Source organism: Micromys minutus, assembly GCF_963924665.1.
Source record: "Micromys minutus genome assembly, chromosome: 28".
NCBI classification, from domain to species: Eukaryota; Metazoa; Chordata; class Mammalia; order Rodentia; family Muridae; genus Micromys; species Micromys minutus.
In genome coordinates this window covers 39,285,109-39,298,435 of record NC_137963.1, presented here as the reverse complement: position 1 = coordinate 39,298,435, position 13,327 = coordinate 39,285,109, and the positions used below count along the sequence as shown (strand labels likewise).

Sequence of the window (13,327 nt, the reverse complement as noted above, 5' to 3'; positions counted from 1 at the left end):
TAGAGATCCTTCTAGCTACTAATCAGATGGCTCCTTGAAGTCGATGTGGGCTCTGGGCTTGTTTTTCTTGCACAGTGCCTGTCTAGTTCTGCGTCGTCCAGCCGGGCCATGGTCTTCCTTGTTCCTGGTTCTCTAATTCGCCTGGCTTTTGCTGCAAAAATGTGTGTGTATTGTTTTTTTTTAAGTTCGTGGAATAGAAAATCCTCCAATTTTCCAAGAGTCCCCTCCCTATTACTTTTGTGCCTTCAAGAAGAAACCTACTCACATTTCTTAATATGGTAGAACCACTCTGTTTGGGTCCCTGCCTACTTCGATAGCCTTATCTTCAGTTCCCAGCCTTACTCCAGTACTTGACTTACATTCACACTGAGCACTGTATGGGCTGGAAATAGCCATTCATACCTTTCTTAACAGCATCCACATTTTATGCATTCTGTTCCCTCTCTCTAAAACACCCTTCCCTGGAGCTAATTCCTAGTGGCCTTTAAGGCTCAGATCAAGTGTCAGCTCTTCTGGGAAGCCTTCCCTGGCTGCTTCCCCCCTGGCCCTTCCTTCTGCTAGGTGTTTGTTTTCTCCTGTGATCTTCACAGCTTGCTCAGCCTAGTCTCCTGCTACAAACTCCCATACCTGTTTGTCTTGTGTGGCTTGCAGAGAAAGGTCTATTGTTCTGGTTCTGAGTCCTCAGCCCCTTCCTTGAACAGTAACAGGCTAAGACAGTACTGATAAACATTTGGCAGATGTGGTTTTTACCCTTCCAGGCACCCAAATGTAACAACCAACACGGGGAATTTAGAGAAATTTAGAGTGCTGAGATTAAAAGTGTGTATCAACACTATTTGGCAATAAATTATTATGTTTTTGTTATCTGGGAAAAGCTTGAGACAGGGTCTCATGTGCCTACCTATGCTGGCTGGTTTTGTATTTCTGACGATGGCCTTGAATTTTATCTATCTGTCTGTCTGTCTGTCTGTCTGTCTATCTATCATCTATCTATCATCTATCTATCTATTATTATCTATCTATCTATCATCTATCTATTATCTATCTATCTATCTATCTATCTATCTATCTATCTATCTATCTATCCATCCATTTTTAGGCAGAGTCTCTCTATGTAGCCCTGGATACCCTGGAACTTGCTATGTAGACTGGCCTGGCCTGGAACTCTTAGCCGTCTTCCTCTGCCTGGGATCAAAGGTATGTGCTACCATGTTCACCTTGAACTTCTTATCCCGTCTTTTTAGGTAATTATTTACTCAGACATAATTTTGTATGTCATTAATTGGTCATTTGGGAAATACGGATTCACCAAGCCACACATATGTTCCAGATGTTGACACATCTCAATAAATGTACTATATCAAAATATCACATTCTTTAACATCTTGATTTGTCTCATTGGAGAGTGTACAAATATGTCTTAAGTTTGGGTATGCTGCAGAGTCATGGTATCAGAGAAAAGTTACTCACAAATAGAATTTGCACTTGAAAAGCTGAGTTGTATAATTGGTAGCAAATACTGTCAGATTTTTCTCTGAGGTGACAAAGCCATTGCTCCTTTTTGAGAACAGGTCTACCAGATATCCAAGTCTGAGAGCCACACTTTGTCAGACATTCTCCAAGTAAACAAGCTATTATGCACACCCCACACATGATCATACCAAATGGACCACACTTAAAATTCTCTGCTTTTTCTCAGGGAGCCATCACCCACCCTTCAGTAGAAGTGCTCCGAGAATACTTCAGAGTTCATCAGAAGGATTGCAGAAAAGGAAGGGTTAGTGTGGTTATAGTTCTAGCACTTGGGAGGTAGAGACAGAAAGTTGAGGAGTTCAAGGATAGCTTTGGTTATGTAATGAATTTGAGGCCAGCCTGGTCTACACAAGACCCTGTCTCAAACAACCAGAACAATAACAACACACACACAGAGCAAAGGAGAGAAAAGAAAAGTTTTTGCTTAAGAATTAAGATGCGGGGGCTGGAGGGCTAGCTCAGCAGTTAAAAGTGATGGTTCCAATTCCAAAGGTCTCCGGTGCAATTCCCAGCACCCACATGGCAGCTTACATGTCTGTGACTCCGGTTCCAGGATCCAACATCCTCACATAGACATACATAGACACATGCAAGCAAAAACCCCCAATGCACATAGAAAGTTTAAGGGGAGAGAAAAAAAATTAAGATCCGGGGCTGGAGAGCTGGCTCCTCAGTTAAGAGCACTTGGTGCTCTTGCAAAGGACCCAGGTTTGGTTCCCATAGCGGCTCACAATTGCCTGTAACTTCAGTTCCAGAGGACACAGCGCCCTCTTCTGTCCTATGCAGGTACTTCATACATGTGAAGTGCACATATATACACATGAGGTGAAAACACATGAACATTAAATAAAAATCTTCAGCACCTAAAAGGGAGAGGCTGGTGGATCTCTATGAGTTCAAGGCCAGAGTGGTATACATAGCAAGCTGTACTCTAGCCAGAACTACGTAGTGAGATCCTTCTTTAAAACAATAAAATAAAAAGAGCATGGTTCAGGGCTGAAGATGTCATTCACTTGGCAGAGCGCTTGACTAGCATGCATGAGGCACGAGGCATTGAGTTCAATCTCCAGAGCCCAATAATCTGGGTATAATGCTACCTTACAACCCCAGCACTTTAGAATTGGAGAGAGGAGCATCAGGAGTTTACAGTCATCCTTAGCACAGTGAGGGCCAGGCCAGCCTGGGTTCCACGATATCCTGACCGACTGCTTACTTGGATGTGTCTGCTTGCTTGTGCATGGAGTGTGGCGGCCAGAGGTGGATGCCAGGCTTCTTCATCAATTGCCCTTTACCTTATTTTTACTACGTATTTTATTTTTGAGATAGGATCTTGTAATGAATGTGGAGTTTGGCGTTTTGGCTAGACTGGCTGGCCACTGAGGCCGTAGTACTTGCCTGCCTTTGACTCCCAGCAACAGGGTCCACGCACACACACACACACACACACACACACTCACACACACACTCACACACACACACACTCACACACACACACTCACTCACACACACTCTCTCACACACACACACACACTCACACTCACACACACACACACACACACACACACACACACACACACACACACAGCTTTTACATCTGGCCTGTGGATTCCAAATTCAGGTCTTTAGGTTTGAGGCATCTCCCCATCCCTGAGAATGTGACTTAATGGTAAGAACTTACTGAGCCAGCATGAGGCTTGGAGTTTATATCCCAGCACCAACATAAAAATCTACATGTGGCCCTTAAATGCACCTTTAACCCCAGCATTGTGGGTGATGGAGATACCACCCTAGGTCAGGATCAGTGACAGAGCCCGCCTCTAGGGGATAAAGTAGAGAGGGACAGAGCAGAACATCTCATGTCCTCTGGCCATCTCACATGCACATCATTCTGTACATGTGCATGCATGCACATACAAACACACACTACATTTATACATATTAAGTGCATACACAAAAAATTTAGAAGAGTAAAATTAATCAGGACTTTTTTTCTTTTGAGAAAAGGTCTTATATAGTATATTGTTTATGCTGGCTTTGTACTCTTAAGTCTTCTGCCTCATACTGGAATTCCAGGAGTGTCAACATGTGTACAATACTCAAGTTTTTTTTTTTTTTTTTTTTTCCAAGACAGGGTTTGTGTAGCCTTGGCTGACTTGGAACTTGCTCTGTAGACCAGGCTGGCCTCAAACTCCTAGAGGTCTGCCTGCCTCTGCCTCCTGAGTGCTGGGATTAAAGGTGTGTGTTGCCACTGCTGGGCTCAAGAACATCTTGAAATACGTAGGGTGTGGCATTAATTCTAGCGCTCAGGAGGCAGAGGCAGGTGGATCTTTATGAGTCTCAGGCCAGCCAAAGCTACATAGTGAAACCCTGACTCAAAAACCAAAGCAAACTAAAGAGAACCTTCGTAAATGAAGCTGCAGTTTTGTCTTGTATGACCGTCAGTATGATCTGAGGCCATTACCTTGTTCTGTGCTGAGATGGTTTTACTCAGATTTTTGTACTGTGCGATGTTGAGACCGTGCAAAGTTCTTTTCAGTTTCTTTGTGAAACTAATTTTGACGTCTGGATAGTTCAAAGGCTCTTGGAGACCTTTGAACTATGAGAAGGGAAGCTCGTCTGAAGAACAGTGGGGGGCTGCTGGAGCACCCTCTCAGGTTTCCAAGCTGCAGCTGTGGAGATACGAGATCGGTGGCTGTTTCTGAGGACACAAGGAAGTGCTGGCGGAGTGTGCAGCTGTTCCGGGCTTGTAGCTGGAGCTCAGTCTAGATTACGGCTCATGTGGGAGGCTGTGGGAAGAGACTGGATCTCCAAGGTCCTCAAGTCACAGCATTGTGACATTGAATCTGGGGTCCGGGCTTCGCAGCAGTGTGCAGTGGAGTTACCAGTCTGTGTGTCAGAGAAGTGATAATGCTCCTTGATTTTCCAGTGCTTAGCACAGGCATGGCTTAGTCAATATTGAATGAATGAATCACAGGAGACAGGAGCGATGGTAGGAAGCCGGCACTGCCCTTAATGGGCTTCCCTGGGGAGGACAAAGCATTCCCATCCACTTTACACTTAGTGTAACAGAAGGGCGCGGACGGTGACAGTACCCAGAGTAGCCGCAAATGTTTTCTACCTGGAGAAATACTGAAATACACTGGGCAGCAGGGTTGGTTAAAAAAAATATCACACATAAAAACACCCGCTAACACAAGAGGACTGTCATGCTTTGAGCAGAGGTGGTGAGAAAATGGACGACAGTCGACTTATATTTCCTTGACTTCCCTCCAGGAAAGCCAGGCAGCTAGAATCAGTAACTAACTCTTGCCTGGCCTCTAGGTGGCGCTCTGCCTCTCTAACTATAAAGTCTCAGCCGTGGATCAAGTTTACCTCTGTTTTTGACAAGTGCAGTCCAACCCAATCAATAATTATACCAATGGAGAAGCCAGAGCCTGAATTTTTTGCTTGATAACTGCATCAGACAATCTTACACATACAAGTTTGGCGCACACATGCACACACAAAATATTTTAAAAGGGATCTGTGTATACCCTAGGGGCCAGAGGCAGGCATTTATATTCCAGTCTTTCTTTATTTAATGTGTATGTCTATGTGAGTTCACGTGAAGGAGCACAAGGTCAGAAATGGGGAATTCCCTGAACTGAAGCTGTGGGTAATCACGAGCTGCCGTGTGGGTGCCGGAAACGGAACTGTGTCCTCTGCAAAAGCAATGCTGCTGAGCTCTCTCCAGTCTTTTAGTCCTTTTTTTTTTTTTTTTTTTTTTTAAGGTAAAGTTGCTTTTGAAAACTGAATTTGGCCATGGACTAAATCTGCAATCTCTTTATGTACTTGCTCCTGGCTATGAAGAATAAAGTGGACTGCTAGCCACAGAGGACAGCGACAGGTGCTGTCCCAGGGCACTTGGAGTTTCAGGTGACCAGTGAGAAGGGATGACAGAGAGCGGCTCTGCAGTTTCCCAAGTAGGGCGACTGTTGGGTGCAGGGAGAAGTACTGATGGGCAGCCTGCTCTCATCAACTCCCCCCGACTTCCCCCCAGCGTCCCTGAGGAACACCTCAGAAAGCCAGGCCGCAGCTGTACAGTCACCTTTATTGGAGCATGACCTGTTTGGGTTTCCAACCCTTAAGCTCCACAGGTAGCTGGGGCAGGGATATTGTATCAAAAACGGAAAGGGTGAGCTGTGGGGACTGCAAGCTGCTGCAGGCTGGAGCTGCTGGGGCCCTGGCAGGTTCAGACTGAGGTACAGCAGCGTTAATAATACTCTTGGAGCGGTAATACTCTGGAGGGGGGCAGGCACTTAGGGGCCCTAGGATGCGAAGGCACTTGGGAGTCAGGGAGAGGATGCGGCTTGCAGTAGGACTGGGCAGGGCCATGCCCAGGGTTTGGCAGGCACTTTGGGGGAGCTTGGGCCCTGAGCAGCCCAGAAGGCTTTGGTAGTGGCGAGCACAGTCTCTGGGCTGGGTCTGCATTAAATACACAGGGTTCCTTAGTGCTCGTCCCGAAGCTCCGAAGGCAAGAACTTGTACTGCTGCTGCCGGATCTGGGCAAGCTTTTTCCGAGCCTCCTCCAGCTCTCGCTCCTTCCGAAGCATCTCTTCCTGGGCTGCGATAATCTGAAGGACGAAGGTCAAGAGGCTCAGGAAGATGTGCATAGGGGCAGAGGCAGGGGGACAGTGCAGGCGACAGTGTCCCCAACAGGGTCCTCTGAGAGGCTCACCTGGGCAATGCCGCCAACCATTTTCTCCTTCACCACCACTGTCTCATTTTCCTGGTCTTCGAAGGCTGCAGCCTTCTGAGCCGCCTTTACCAGGTTATCCGAAGCCCTCTTCACTGCATTGCCAGCAGCCTGCGGAGGAGCAAACAGCAACCCCTGAGAACTCAGGGTTCTAGTTCAGAGACCTATCACAGGCACATAGTGCTAACCGTCATCTCCCACAGCCGGGGACCACCCAGGGAGGACTGTCTGGATCAGGCTGGCCTGTGAGGGGCAGAACTGTCCCTTGTAGGTGGCGCTACTCCTTGGGGACTCTGGACTCTGTGAATAGGAAAGGCGGAACACTCGCATAGAGCCAGGAGCTCACCTCACCGCTCTCTGCTCTTGCCTGTGAACGTGATTTAAGAAGCTGCTTCAACTTACTATTAGCTGAGCTCCCAGCATTGATGGTCTATAACCCAGAACTGTGAGCCAAATCAACTCTTTCTCCCTCAAACTGCTTTTGTTAGGGTGTCTTTATCACTAGCAGCAGATGAGAAGGCTTCAGCGTGGCAGTTCAAAGCAGCATAGCAGGCGGACCGTGGATCAGTCAGTTTCTTACCTGAAGCCGCTTCATTGCCTCAGAGTCCTGATCTGCTTTGACCTTGCAGGCCACCAGGAGCTGGGCTGTGGAGGCAGCTACCTGCTTGGCTGAAGAGATGAGCTTCTCCTGGCTAGCATGACCCTGCACAGCTGCATTGGCCGCTTCACACAGATTGTTGGTGGCCGCAGCCACCATACGGGCCTAATGGGGACAAAGAGTTAAGATTAGGTCCGTTCCGTTTCAACCTCCTCAGGTCTACCCAACTTAGAAAGACACACGGGCGTTCCACACTCACAGCGGAAATGAGGCCCTGTGACCACTGCCCATCATCCAGTGCATTGGCCGGAATGGCGCCCACCTGCGGAAGAAAGAAGTGAGTGCTCTCAGACCTAGGCTGCCCTTACTTCAGCTTGTGAGGCTAAGGCTGTGGCCGCCCTGTCCTCGTTCTTCTGGTGCCAAGTACTGACCTTTCCCTGGGCCACCAGCTCCCTCTGGGCTGCGGATGCGGCCTTCACCAGCGCACTGGTCGCTGCGGCAATGGACTTAGCAGCTTCCAGGATCTGCTCCTCGAAGTTCAGGGACTCGTCGGCCTCCTGGAAGGAAGAGGTTACAGAGGGCGGGGAGTCGGGGAGGTGCAAAGGAAAGGGATGAAGGTTGCCAATGTGATGGTGGAAGGGGAGGGCGTGGCCCTGACCTTGGGTTTGGCCCGGGGCTTCAGTTGCTCTAGCTTCTTGGCCGCAGCCTCAATGGCAGCCGCAGCCCCCAGGAGTTCGTTCTCAGCGATGACGGTAGGGTCCTCTGGGTCCACCCACTCTGTTCCTGTGGGATGAGGACGGGGAGGCTGAGGCAGGGCAGGGAGGTCAGAGACACCGGGGAGTCTCACCAGAGGACCAGAAGCACAGGCTAGCTCACAGCCAACGAGACAGCAGAGACTGTACCGTGACAAGAATTTCTCTTTCCTCCCTGTCTCTCATTACTTCTTACCTTTCATGGCTTCAGCAGCCTGGATGAGCTCAGTCACCGAGCCAGCGACCCGCTTTGAGTGTCCTGTCAACTGCTGCTTTAGTTCTGGGTTTGGCTTCTGAAGGGTCTGTGGGGACAGAGTGCACGGCAAAGAGCGTCAGGTCCTAGGGTTCACAGGCATCTGTGAGACAGGGCGGCCCATGCTCCCGACCTAGTCCCCAGAGCACTGCACAGCACAGCCCTTCAACACCTGCTCTGGCACACACGCGCATCATGCGCCACACCGTGAAGAGTATGGTGTGCCACTCACCGGCTGACAAGGCAGAGGAGTGACGAGGTGAGAGGTGAAGGTAGAGAGGGAGGCCAGGTGGGAAAGGAGACAAGAGAAGAGGAAAAGGTAAGTGGGAGAAGCCAGGACCATAACAAGAGGGTCCCACAGACAGGAGGCTTGGAAATGAGAATAAGTGGTTTGGGCGTGAGGGGCTTAAGTAGGGATGAGCCGCAGCTCCTCCTTACCAGCAGCACGTGGTCCAGCAGCTCCAGGTACCCATTGGCACACTCCCGGCCATAGTGCAGGGCTCGAAGCCGCACATCAGGCGCCACCTCTGGGTGGAAAGCCGCTTCCTGTCCCAGAGAGCAGGTTAGCTTTAGAGCGTCAGGCCTCCCGAATCCCTGTCGTCTAACCACCTCACTGCCAGCATTTCTACCTTGCAAGCTCGAAGCATGTCTGCGATGGCGCGTCGGCTCAGATTGGCTGTGGCGATGACATCTTCCTGTCGACAGGAATTGCCAGCAGCAACAGCTTTGGCTGTTGCCATAGTAATGCCCTTGGTCATTCGGATAAAATCTTCAGGGGTAGAGGTCTTGGCAGGTGGCTCTGGGGAACAGAAGACCTGATGGAAAAAAAGAAGACTTTATAGCGTCCAAGACAGGAAGGCAACGCAGCCATGATTCAGTCTGCACATCTATGTGTTTAAAAAAGCAGTTTTCTTTTTTTATTATTTTCTCATATCATCTTAACAGAAGTTTCCTCTCCCTCCTCTCCTCCCAGTCCCTTCCCTACACCCCCCTCTCCCCAAGATCTGGAGGGAGAGCCTCCCAAGGATATTAACCAAATTTGAATATTGTATATCAAGTTATAAGACTAGGCACATATTCTCATAGTAAGGCTGGATGAGGCAGCCCAGGAGAAGGAAAAGGGTCTCAACAGGCCAAAGAGCCAAGGCAGCTCCCACTGTTAGAACCCCTCCAAACAACCACCACTGAGCTATACAACCAGAATATATACACGGTCGACCCAGGTAAGACCCATGCAGGTTCCCCAGAACTTGCTCAGTGTCTGTGAGCCCCTATGAGTCCTGGTTAGTTGATTCTGTGAGCTGTAAAAAGCTTTTGTAGAGTAGCTACTGTGGGTCAAGTCCTTGCAGATACTCCTGCATCAAAGCTAATAGAGAAGAGCGCTGTTCGCACTCAGCAGAGGTGCATGCTGGGATGGTGTGGGAGTTTGGATAAGCAGAGTCTGAGGAAGGAGGAGAGGCCTCACCCACCGTCGGCTGCCCAGTGCCCCGGGCTTGCGCTCACCGCCAGTTCCTGACGTATGTGCTCTGTGGTTGCCTCCAGGGCCCGTGTGCCTTTGGTGGCCTCATCTTCCACAGCCTTCACTGTCTTGAGCAATGATGTCACGTTGGTCACCATCACCTGAAGGTAGCAGTGGAAGGGGGGAGGAGATCAGTTGCAGAAGCAGGAGGTGTGTTCGTCATCCCTCCTGCTGCTCCTGCTCCCAACCTTAGCAGAGTTCTTGAGCTGCCACACTGCAGGGTCGTCTCCGACTTTGCCTGCTGCGGCCTTCGTTGCGCTGATGAGGTCTCCTAGGGCCTTGGCTACGTCCTTCACTGCATTGATCAGCACCACCTGTGTGGGAGAGGTTACTCTTCTCTGTGAAGGGGGAAGGGCAACAGGAAGTGAGGTTGGGACAGAATTAGGGATGTTAGGTAGACACCTGGGTTTCGGGGTCCTCAGCTCCTAGGCTGGCTGCACCAAGCTTGACGACGTCGGCGAGACGGGTAATGGTGGCCACTGAGGACTGGGCGGCTTGTGCCAGCTTCTCCTGGCTCCCGGCTGCATTTTGCACTAGGACCTTGGTGTCCTCCACAAGAACCTTTGCTGTCTTTAAGATGCCCTCCCTGGGGAGGCCCCAGCCTGGTTAGCTCTCCTCAGTCTCAACCACGCCAACCTGCCTCCCTCCCGGCACTTCCCTACTCACCGGTGGTCAGCGAAAGTTTCGGCACCCTCACGGTTAAGTGTGCCAGCAGTAGCAAACATGATCGTGGTGTCGAGATCAGCAATGATACCAGACACTGCACTAGCTGCTGTAATGCAGGCCTGGGTACCACGGTTCCCAGCCTGGAGCGCAGCCAGAACATGGGAGACCTGTAGGCAAAGGGAAAAGTCACCCATGCTTGAGAGAACAAGGAAACAGGCTGGGGTACACGGAGACGGGGAAGGCACGCAGTCCAGATCAGTAGTCACCTTCTCCGACACTCTGCGGGCACACTCTATGAGCTCCTTCTTGGTGTAGACATCACTGGGGCTACACTGCAAGGCGCCTGCCTTGGTGACCAGAGCGGAACAGCCATGGCCCAGCTCCTGTACCCGGTGCTTGATATGGGCACCTATCTGTGAATGACAGAGGAAACACTGAAGATTGTGGAGTGCTCAGGAGCCTTCACTACCCCCAGAGGAACCACTGAAGATGCTTCAACACTCGGAGCAGTGGGATGGGCCAGTGGGTAAAGCACTGTGTGAGCCTGGTCACCTGAGTTAGGTTCCTGGAACCCACAGTGGAGTCAGTGGCGAGAACTGACTCTTCCAAGTTGTCATCTGACCGCTAAATGTGCACACCTGCACTCCCACACACTGCAAACATACTATAATAATAATAGTAATAAACAAGCTTTAAAAAGAAACATGTGGCACAGACTAACAGTTCTAAGGAAGAGTTCCCAGCACAGCCTCTTTTGGTCTCATATTCAAGCAGGAGTCACCTCGTACACAGGCAAACAGTGAGAAGGCACCACACGGCAGGACTGTGCTAACAGTGCTGTGGGGAGGGAGGCACACTTACGCCTGCTTCTCTGAGTCAGAGCCACGGACTATGCTCCAGCCTGTTTGGGTTTGTGGAGGTTTTGGGGGTTAGGCATGTCCTACCAAGATGCAGTTACTCAGGTTCTCGGAAGGAAAAGCCAAGAGCTTACGCAAGGATAAGCGTGCATTTGCCACATGGAGGTTCTAGGGAGGGAGGAGACTCAGCCTAGCAGAGGGGATGCCATAGGTCTGTCTAGGGTTGACAGAGACTCGAGAAGCAGAGCCCAGACGCCTTTGGATCCTGAGCTGTCCCTCTGACCCTGAGACTGAAGGCTCTGACCCTTTATGTCTACACACAGCCCTGCTCACCCTTTGTGGAGTGGCCTTGAAAATGTGCTGCCTTTTATCTGACTAGCTAGAGTAAGGGAGTGTGGGACAGCCCTGGGAGCTGCCCTGGGAACAAGGGCCATGAACCGGAGCCCCCTCCATGTTACCTCTTCGTTTTCAGCAGCCACAGCTGCAGGCTTGGCTTCTGCGGCCAGCCGGCCATAGTCACTGGTCAGCTGGTTGGCAAGAGGGCCCAGCTCTTCGGGGCTGGTGTTTGACTTGGTCACCTAGTGATAAAGGAAGAACTGAAGTTCTGACCAAGCTTGGCTCTCCAAAGGCTGTCCTCTTCTGTCCCAAACTTACCATCTCTTGGACAGTGACAGCAATGGCCTTGGCTGTCCTCACCATGGTTGTCTGGTAATCTACGAACGAGCCTTCGGGTTCACCCATGGGTCCTTCATCCAGCTGAGGGAGGAGGAGGCAGAGAAAGGCTGTCTGGGTCACCGCTTCTGTGCCGAGTCCCTGTGGGCAGCCTCTGTGTCCACAGGAACCCGGGCTCTCACCTGGTTGATGGCCTGGGTGATGGAGTCCACCATGCCGCCAACGACGCCTGCGGCACTCGCTGCTTCGTTGAGCGTTGTCGTCAGGTCTTCCACCGCCTCGGTCATCATCTGCACCGCTTCCTCCAGGGCCTCCTGGGTGTGCGCTGCTTGCTATGGGCACGAGGGACGAGAGCCTGCAGCTCCTGCTTTTCTGCATTGTGCTAGCAGTCTCCCCACCCCTCGACCCCTTCCTACCTTGGGGTTTCCACCAGCCTCCTTGGCAGTGTACAGCAACTGTAAGGCAGACTCTGCCAATGTTTTAGTCTGGTCTAGAAGTGCCATCTGCTGCGGGTGGCTCAGGGTCTTAGATGCAGCACCCACTGCAGCCAGGGTGAGTGGCTCAAAGTACTGGGCCATCTGGGACACCTGAAACAAGCTGGGTTTAGCATCAGATACTCTTAACCTGTGTCCTCAGACCTCACATGGTTCCTCACGCACCTTGTGTCCCAGCTGGGAAGCTTCGGCCCGAGCGGCACTGGCCAGTGGCTCAATGAGATGGGAAATTTCTTGCACTGCAGTGAGCATCTGGGTGTGCAAAGCCTGGGGAGGAAGTGGACACCAGTTCTGAGTGTGATTGTGACAGTGCCCTCTGGGGCCCAGGGTCCCATTCTTCCTTCCAACTGTTTGTGTACGTGGTGCTGGTGGGGATGCACTGAGTTACACCCTAGCCCCAGGCTTCCGTCCACATCCAACTCCTTACCAAGCACCGGCATATTCCGGCTCTTGGATGTCTGTCTAGGTATCTCTGAACTCCTTCTCCCTACACACCCTTCCCTGAGCCTGAAATCTTTACTCTGGAATACATCTCTCCTCACCTCTTGAGAGATCCCTTCACGGGGAGCAAGCTGTTGGCTGACCGCAGCAAGAGAAGCCTGGTCTAGGTCCCGCAGGCAGCTGTTCAGAGCTGCGATGGCTGTCTCACACTCCAACTGCCCTGGGGCTTTGTCTCTGCAGACACATCACAGGTTCCACATAAACACCACCTCGTTAAAGGCTGTTACTCATCCTACTCTCCCCAATCTGGAATAAATGTCCTCCGACAATGCGCCATCATTCCTACTCAGTCGTCTGCCACACCGTTTGTCCTAGCCGCACATGTACCTCATGCTGGTTATCAGTTTCTTGATGGAGTCTGAGACAGTCCGAGAGTGGCCAGCTAGCACTGACCAACGTGGGGGATCCCGGGGATTGACTGCTAACGCCCGCGCTGTCTGAATGAGGCCTCCAGCGCTCTCCAACATTGTCTTAGCAGAGACTACAATGGGCTCCATGGCAGCTCGGCCCTGAGGACAGAGGAGGGACAGAGGCGAGTCTCATGACTTATGCTCACAAAGGTGAAGTGGTGGCTCAGCGTTTCGGTGACAATGCCTCACCTCAGGGCTGATCTGGGCAGGGATGCTGGAGAACTCAGGGTTGGACGCAAAGGCACTCAGGTTATCCACAGCTTCCAGCAGAGGGGCTGTGGCTGCTCGGCACTGGGCACGGTTTTCTTCTGTGAAGGCCCCATCCAGTGCCTGGAAG

The 13,327-nt window shown here is 51.1% G+C and overlaps 1 protein-coding gene across 1 annotated transcript in view; it reads right to left on the bottom strand.

Moving 5' to 3' along the window:
• Nucleotides 1-5,111: 5,111 nt before the first annotated feature.
• TLN1 (talin 1) overlaps nucleotides 5,112-13,327 on the bottom strand; it is a 29,538-nt gene continuing 21,322 nt past the window's right edge. Inside the window, exons 36-57 of the mRNA XM_080940114.1 lie at nucleotides 13,180-13,320; nucleotides 12,908-13,089; nucleotides 12,622-12,754; nucleotides 12,245-12,346; nucleotides 12,002-12,172; nucleotides 11,768-11,917; nucleotides 11,568-11,669; nucleotides 11,372-11,491; nucleotides 10,323-10,469; nucleotides 10,057-10,223; nucleotides 9,793-9,976; nucleotides 9,579-9,704; nucleotides 9,375-9,491; nucleotides 8,501-8,686; nucleotides 8,310-8,417; nucleotides 7,815-7,920; nucleotides 7,525-7,649; nucleotides 7,298-7,423; nucleotides 7,126-7,188; nucleotides 6,849-7,031; nucleotides 6,251-6,379; nucleotides 5,112-6,146 (exon numbers count right to left, since the gene is read on the bottom strand). Of these exons, the coding sequence (XP_080796240.1) occupies nucleotides 6,021-6,146; nucleotides 6,251-6,379; nucleotides 6,849-7,031; nucleotides 7,126-7,188; nucleotides 7,298-7,423; nucleotides 7,525-7,649; nucleotides 7,815-7,920; nucleotides 8,310-8,417; nucleotides 8,501-8,686; nucleotides 9,375-9,491; nucleotides 9,579-9,704; nucleotides 9,793-9,976; nucleotides 10,057-10,223; nucleotides 10,323-10,469; nucleotides 11,372-11,491; nucleotides 11,568-11,669; nucleotides 11,768-11,917; nucleotides 12,002-12,172; nucleotides 12,245-12,346; nucleotides 12,622-12,754; nucleotides 12,908-13,089; nucleotides 13,180-13,320 (2,994 nt within the window). The 3' untranslated portion in view covers nucleotides 5,112-6,020. The remainder of the gene's footprint in view (nucleotides 6,147-6,250; nucleotides 6,380-6,848; nucleotides 7,032-7,125; nucleotides 7,189-7,297; nucleotides 7,424-7,524; nucleotides 7,650-7,814; nucleotides 7,921-8,309; nucleotides 8,418-8,500; nucleotides 8,687-9,374; nucleotides 9,492-9,578; nucleotides 9,705-9,792; nucleotides 9,977-10,056; nucleotides 10,224-10,322; nucleotides 10,470-11,371; nucleotides 11,492-11,567; nucleotides 11,670-11,767; nucleotides 11,918-12,001; nucleotides 12,173-12,244; nucleotides 12,347-12,621; nucleotides 12,755-12,907; nucleotides 13,090-13,179; nucleotides 13,321-13,327) is intronic.